Source organism: Excalfactoria chinensis, chromosome 30 (genome assembly GCF_039878825.1).
Source record: "Excalfactoria chinensis isolate bCotChi1 chromosome 30, bCotChi1.hap2, whole genome shotgun sequence".
Lineage (NCBI taxonomy): Eukaryota > Metazoa > Chordata > Aves > Galliformes > Phasianidae > Excalfactoria > Excalfactoria chinensis.
In genome coordinates this window covers 403,860-411,868 of record NC_092854.1, presented here as the reverse complement: position 1 = coordinate 411,868, position 8,009 = coordinate 403,860, and the positions used below count along the sequence as shown (strand labels likewise).

Genomic DNA, 8,009 nt, shown 5'->3' with positions numbered 1-8,009 from the left:
ACCTGGGAGCCTTGCTTGTCTCCCTGCCAATGATTGGTTATTGCTGTGAGTACCTCCTCTATTGTCATTATGGCCACTCAGCATGTCAGGTCTGGCTCGACTGCAGTCCGATACCATTGGACAATCGCTGTTGCTGTGGTTGGTTTACCCAGTCACGTTAGGACTCACAATGGGTCCTGCCTCATTTCTCGCTTTACTGACTATGGGAAGTGGGATAAGAGTTCTTTCTTTACAGGAGCAGTCAATGGGGAATCTGGTACCTGAGGTTGTTCTGCTCCTGTTGGTCTCAGTGATAAGTATCGCTCGAACAACAAGTGCAGGGACCTTTGGGATTCAGTCTGGAATTGTTGGGTCTCAGCCAACAGTAGATTCACATAATCTGTGGTTGCAACTTCACTTATCTCTTAAGGTGTGATCTTCTTATCCTATAGGTTGAGATTCTAGTTACCTAGTCGCTACATATCAAGTACGCGTTAATGCAACGATGGTGCATGTTGCTGTGTGCTGATGAGTTGATGGACGCTATCGAGGATATGGACAGAAAGACTTTGACGGATGTTCACCATACAGAGAAGATACATCAGGCGTAAGAAGAATGAAGAGGGATGGAAAACATCGCGGACGAGAATTGGTTCTCAAAAGGTTCCTGACAACAAGAGGACTATTCAATCACTTGCTCCACACAGTTGTGGTGGTGTTTTCATAACATGGTTGTGCCTTATGCTACTAATTATATTATAGAGAGTTTGTTAAGGTTTAGTTAAGGGTTTATATAGAGTACTATATAATATTAGTTATGATAAGAGTGTATTTTAAGGTTATGCATAGTATGTTAAGGTATAGCAAATAAGACGGATAATTCAATAGAGTTTCTTTAGGTATGTCCATTAGAGTATAGAATACCATAGAATGCAGGATAAGCTTTAAGCATTGGTTAGGTTTATAGTGTTGCGTATTGTAACGGGTTAGGTTCTCTTAGCATGGGGAGGGGGAGATGTTGTATTAGGCGAAATACGGGGATATAGGGCTGTCACGCGACAGGCCCTCCCTAATTTCTGGAAGGATCGATGACGTGTACAAGAGAGGCGTACACGAAGGGCGTAGGTTATATAAGTGTGTGTTTGCTTCAATAAATCGCCATTTTGCCGCTCACCCTCTTGGTGTTACTTCGGTAATTGGCCCAGCTGCGGACTTCTAGGGTCTTAAAGTCTTCAGAGGTGTATGTTCCAACCATCAAATGAGTGTCAACCCATTTATGTAGTACTATGTACTGCTTGCGAGGAAGTGTGTGAGGGATGTGGTTCAATCACTGCTGCTTCTGTGGCAAAGAGTTTATAAGTTTATGGTTAAGGGAAAGTTGTATGGTATTAAGGGTGTTTATGGGAACTGAAGAACTGTATTGTTTCACAAACTGTTTTGATGATACAAGAACGTGTAATTGTTAGTGGCATATGGAAGTGTACTTGAGGGTATGTGGAAGTGTAAATGAAGGTACAAATAGTGGAATAGTGTACAGAGGATAAAAGGTTTAATAGAAAGTGAGTTTGTCTGCACTGACATGAGAGCAACCCTCCTCACCATTCCGCCTGCAAGCTGAGCAGAGCAGAGACACTGTCCCCATGTATCAGGTACTGTTATTCTACTCACCAAATGGATGAGCTCACAGCAGAAGAGGCAGATCTTCCTCTCTGCTCCATCTGTGGCATACTCCAGAGTTCTAGGCATTGCAAAGCTATGGCACATCTATGTTCTTGCACTGATGACACCTTATTTTGCTCAGGGCTCTAATTTCAGTGGCATCTAAAAAAGCCTGGGGTCATGCCAGCTTACAAGAAGCAGGCAAATGTTGTCTCATTGTAAGGAAGAGCAAGAAAGATGACAGGGGCAATTATGGACCTGACAGTCTCACAACAGTACTTGGTAAAATGATGGAGAAAGTGATGATGGGAGTGATGGAAAAAAACCCGAAGAACAATTCTGTCATTGGTCACAGCCAACACAACTTCCAGAGGGGAAGGACCTGTTTAACTATTGGACTTGTTATGACAAGGTTAGCAAATTGGTTGATCAAGGGAAGCCAGTTGAAGTTATCCTTGAGGATTTCAGTAGAGCTTTTGATACTATTTCTCACAACACCCTTCTGAGCAGAATGTCCTTCATTCGACTAGGCAGAAATATAACATGGTGGGTGAACAGTTATTCAATAGGTCAGGCCCAAAGCACTATAGTCGCTGGGTTCCATCAGGCTGGTAGATGGTCACTATCAGGGTTCCCCAGGGCGCCATTTTAGGGCCACTTCTCTTTCATGTTTTTGTGGATGACTTGCATGCAGGACTAGAAGATGTTCTGAGCAAGTTTGCTGATGAGACCAGATGAGGAGGTGCTGTTGACTCCAAAGAGTGGGGAGAGATGTGGACAAGTCAGAGAAGTGGGTACCAGTTGGTCCTAAGCGCCAAGTGCATAAAGTATAACTAGAACAAGTGCCTGATTGTGCACCTGGGTAGGGGCAATCCTGGACATACACACTGACTGGATATGGGACACTAGAGAGTGGTCTGACTGAAAAGGATTGGGGGTCCTGGTCAACATCAAATTGAATGTGAGTCAGCAGTGTACCCAGGCACCCAGGAAGCTCAGCGGTCCATTGGAGTGCATCAAGCAAGGTATTACCAGGTCAGTGAGGGAAAGGATTGTCCCTGTCTGCTCTGCACTGCTGCAGCCTCACCTGGAGCACTGAGTGCACTTCTGGGCACTGAAGAGCATAAAAGACATCAAATTATGGGAGAGTGTGCATAGGATGTCACCAGAACTGAGAGATCTGAAGTTCACAGTTTCACTGGGAATGACTACTTGTTCAGACTTGGCCATTCTCACATCCCACATCCTGTGATGAGACACAGGGCACACATGGGACATGCACTTCACAGCATCCTTGCACCCCATGCAGAGCCTGGGATCTTCTGTCCCCATGTCTTTCTTTTAACATCATACAGACCTCCATCCACTGCCCCAGGAAGGATCTTTAGTCAGCATGAGGTTCACTCTACCAAGGGTCTGGGAATCAGGGTTTGGCCTTTCTGCTTCATAAGAAAAAGCAGGGGTTTCTCAGCATCAGAGTCACCATGCCAGTGCCTTTGCCTGCCTGTAGTCATGGCTTCCAATTATCTGCTCTAACAAGTCCCTGGGGAAGCTTGCTTGTTAGTGTCCCTCAGTGGGCCCATTAATACTCCAAGAAAGTTCACTGTTACTTCTGCCTTTGTCTTGTTGAGCACTTTGTGCAGTCTTCTCTCTGCACTGCAGGTTGACGGACTTGTCATCAAGTATCGCCTGGGGCCCATTATCACCTGAAGAGCCTTCTGAGCCTTGTGCCTTCCTGTCATCATCTTAAGGTATTCAGAACCTGTACAGCAAAATAGAGAGCAATATGGAGAGAGCTTAAAGTGGCCGAAGCCAGCAGTCGTTTATTGTTTATTTATTTATATTTGAGTTTAAACAAGTCATTAAAGCAGCACTGTGCAACTGGTATCAATCCGGAATGTTCCCAATGAGTTCTATTCTGTTACTGTGTGGGCAAATGTCCTCCTCAACCTCCCCACCCTATTTCTACTCACATTGGCCCCATGGGACTTGCATCACTTTTTTCACATCAATCTTCTCCTCTGCATTCACCCGCTCAGTGTTAAAATTCATATGCACCAGCTCCAACTAGCTTTCCACAGAGAACCAGAAACACATGGTCCATGAAAGAATTCCTTTTGTTTTTGGCCAACAAACAGCAGGAAAAGTGTTGCAATTGAATGAACAGTAAAACACAGGGGTCAACTGCATGCCATGTCCATTCCGCTTCTGTTGAGGTTTGTCTTTCACTGGGAAAATTTGTACAAGAAATGAGTTAGACACAGTCATGATGCTGTTGACTTTCAGGAGCTGTTGGCCGTCAGGACCCAGGGATATCTCAGGGGAGACGAGTGGGAAGGATGAAAGTGTCATCCGATTCTGCTGGGCTGGGCTTCTGGGACTCAGGGAGATCATAAAAGTGGGCAGTGCTGCAGAGAGACAGCTGTGCCCAGGAGCAGCTCTTGTGCACAGCACAGCCTGCAGGTGACAGAAAGAGAGGAGAGAAAGGGGAGAGAGCTTGCAGGATGTGAATGGTCTGAGCGGGATGTGAGCTCAGTGCAGGAGCATTGCTCACAGATCACGACATGGTAAGTCTCACTGCAGATTGTGGGCTGCTTTTCATAGAGGGTTAACTAAAAGCGGGACTAAATGTGGACAGTTCTGAAGCAGAACTGGCTGCAGGCACTGCATGTTTCTTTTCAGGGGAAAAAGACTTCTGTTTTAGCTGAGGGTTTCCATTCTGCAGTATGAATGCACAGCCCTGAGGGCTGTGTGTCCCAGCACGGCTGCAGACCGTCCCCTGCTGTTCAGGGGGAGATGTGTGGGTGGAAGGAGATCCCCATCAGGGCTTCTGCTGCTACAGCTGCTGCCTGTGGCAGGGAGATCACAGCTCCACTGCACAACTGAATGTTATAAGGCTGCTTTGCAAGAGGAGAGCCAAGGCAGGGATTTTCTATTTCCTGGTCTGACGGAAGGAAAGAGGATTGGAGGGAGAAATCTAAAAGGGGCTTTCAAACATAAACACAGCTCTGAGGCTCCCACATTCTTCTACAGTCAAATGCTTGTTTTGTGAACTGTCACATAAATATCCAGGAGGCTGATATATGATTAGGAAATGAGAATGAATTATGAGCTCCATAATCATCCGCTTATTAAGTGATGGTGAAGATCATGAAAATAAATTCAAGTTCTGGAGTTAAATGAATATTTTCCATTTTTCTGTCAGTCATAGTGTAGCAAGAAGAGTGTCTCTGAGAATGGTCTGGACTGGTCATCATCTTCTGCACTCTGAACAGGACTCCAAGCCCAGGAACAGCAGATGCCCAACAGCAGCTCCATCAGCGAGTTCCTCCTGCTGCCGTTGGCAGACACGCGGCAGCTGCAGCTCCTGCACTTCTGGCTCTTGCTGGGCATCTACCTGGCTGCCCTCCTGGGCAATGGCCTCATCAGCACAGCCGTAGCCTGCGACCGCCGCCTGCACACCCCCATGTACTTCTTCCTCCTCAACCTGGCCCTCCTCGACCTGGGCTTCATCTCCACCACTCTCCCCAAAGCCATGGCCAACGCCCTCTGGGACACCAGGGCCATCTCCTACGCAGGATGTGCTGCACAGCTCTTTTTCTTTGTCTTCTTCTTCTCAGCAGAGCTTTCCCTTCTCACCATCATGTCCTATGACCGCTACATTGCCATCTGCAAGCCCCTGCACTACGGGACCTTGATGGACAGCAGAGCTTGTGCCACCATGGCAGCAGCTGCCTGGGGCGCTGGGCTTCTCTATTCCCTGCTGCACACTGCCAGTACGTTTTCACTGCCTCTCTGCCAAGGCAATGTTGTCAACCAGTTTTTCTGTGAAATCCCCCAGATCCTCAAGCTCTCCTGCTCAGCATCCTACCTCAGGGAAGTTGTGCTTCTCATTTTTAGTGTCAGTTTAGGCTTTGGGTGTTTTGTTTTCATAATTGTGTCCTATGTGCAGATCTTCAAGACGGTGCTGAGGATGCCCTCTGATCAGGGACGGCACAAAGCCTTCTCTACGTGCCTCCCTCACCTGGCTGTGGTCTCCCTGTTTGTCAGCACTGGCATTTTTGCCTACCTGAAACCCCCCTCTCTCTCTTCCCCATCCATGGACCTGATGGTGGCACTTCTGTACTCTGTGGTACCTCCAGCAGTGAACCCCCTCATCTACAGCATGAGGAGCCAGGAAGTCAAGGATGCAGTGAGGAAAATGATGACAAAATGTGTTTCACAAATATTGAACTGCCCTTCTTTTAGAACTCATGCTTTTTACTGATGCAAACTCTTTGTTTTTTTTTTTGTTTTGATCAGTTTTTATAACTGTAATTTATTAAAACTCATTCTTTTTTCTTTTTATACATATATATATATATATACTGCAATGCTATTCACTAAAACAACATTATTCAAGTCAATTACTCTTTAGCTTGTACCTCTGTAGTTTAGCCCAGATGCACTGTACATAATGAACCAGGATCTTTGTGTATCTTAACAGAATAAAGGATGTGCAGTGACTCTGTCTGTCCTCCTTCTTGTGAGACATTTCTGGAGCTGTTGGGGTTGGATGTTCTCAGAAACCCACAGCCCAGCAGGAAGCACACGGCTGTTCATCAAGCTGTGCGGTGACTTCAGCCTGCAACATCTGACCGGCCATCCCTGGGCTCCTGTCTGGGGTCTGTGCTTTCAGGTTCACATCTGTCAGTGCCTCTGTGTGTTGGTGTTGTGATTTCTGTTGTCATTATTCCACCACAGATCATCATGCAGAACAGTGGAAGTTAAAGAGTTAATGTCCTCTTTCTGTGTTACCGTCGTTTGGGGGATTTTGGGCGGGGGGGAGGGGGATGCATCCTCGGAGGACTTGGCATGAAGATTACGAAGGGTGGGACTCCAGACCAGATCCCAGCTGCTCTCTGCCTCTGGCTGTCTCCACTCCCTGCGCAGAAAAGCACGTGCTGCCCTCGCACTATCGTGGTTTGACTTCTGTTTTGGGTACTCTTCTCTCTCTTGTTTTGTTTGATTTGGTTACATTTAATAAATAACCCTTCCTCCTCAGATTGTTGCCACTGTGTTTTCTCTTTGTTAAAACTATCTGCTCACTTTCTGCCCTTTCCCCTCTCCCGCAGTGTGAGGCCAGCACAGGCCAGGTTGCAGCAACAACCTTTCATTTTATTTAATTATTATTGTTGTTATTATTTTCCTCTTTGTTTATTTCTCTCTCCTTTTTTAATTTCCTGGGGCCTGTGCCGCCCAGCCATGGACTTTCATTTAGGGGTAACCCCGCGACAATTATTCATGGAGAATGCAAGCAACTATGGGCATCTACTTCATCTTAAGAGCATTGTATAGAGGATTATGGACCATTATGTTCCTTGGAACTTGCTGGTTTCTTTTTAAGCTCCTCATGTTCTGTGTCAGAGTTGCACATACCTATAATCAAGTAAGGGCATGGATGGAGATACCTGCCTGGTCCCTCTCCATCCTAGTTAATGTAACTGACAATACAGTGTTTGGACTGGTCTCCAGGTACTCATCCCAGTTCCTTATGCATGTTCAGGGTGCCAGCTTAGGTACCATGTTGACAGTCTCCCTGAATGCATTCCTTGTAATTGTAATTTACATTCTGTGGGGGAAGCCTTCTCCAAAATTGGAGAATGCTGAGTGGTGCAGAATATGGAGAGGTTTAGGAGAGAGCTTAGAAGTGTGGGGACACCCAGTGTCATGGGATTTTACTCTTGAACACCCATGGGACCCTCAGGAATGAAGCAAGTATCTGAGTAAGGGATGGTGCAGCTCAGAAAGATCTGAGGAGGAATGACTTATTTGGGGCTTAGCTTGTGCTTACCGAACTCCGTATAATACTGTTATGGTGAGAGAGATTTTCCAAACTGAGACCCAAACCAAAACGGGAAACCTCCAAGTCGATCTTGGTCAGTCTCAGGCGGCAGCAGTATCACTGTTAGTTGCCCCTGTGGAAGGCCTGAAATGGAAACAGGTGTCCTCATGTCTGGAACAGAAAGAAGAAGAAATGGAGGAAGAAGAGGAAGATCCAGGCGAGGGGCCCTCCTCAAAAACTCGCACCCAGAAAGGCAACAGAGAGAAGTAAGAGGCATGGAGAGCAGAGTGATGGGTAGGGAGTCACTGTTACCACTATTTGCCAACCCCTGAAAATGACTGAAATCCAAGGCACAAGAAAGGAGTTTATGAGATACCCGCATGAAACTGTTGTCGCCTGGTTGCTTTGATGTTGGGACAATGGGGCCAGTAATGTGTCCCCAAATAGTACTGAAGCTCATCAAGTAGGAAACATTGCCCAAGACTCAGCTATTGACAGAGGGATTAGTAGATGTCTGGGTGAAGTCACAACCCTCTGGGAAAGAATG

General features: G+C 46.4%; 1 protein-coding gene across 1 annotated transcript; it reads left to right on the top strand.

Moving 5' to 3' along the window:
• Nucleotides 1–4,936: 4,936 nt before the first annotated feature.
• LOC140263405 (olfactory receptor 14C36-like) lies at nt 4,937–5,905 on the top strand. Its single transcript, XM_072358281.1, has one exon. The coding sequence runs from the start codon at nt 4,937–4,939 to the stop codon at nt 5,903–5,905; it is 969 nt and encodes a 322-aa protein (XP_072214382.1).
• Nucleotides 5,906–8,009: the final 2,104 nt, after the last annotated feature.

Bases quoted from the DNA above. Each gene is read 5' to 3' on its own strand.
- LOC140263405 (XM_072358281.1), top strand. From the start codon at position 4,937: ATGCCCAACAGCAGCTCCATCAGCGAGTTCCTCCTGCTGCCGTTGGCA.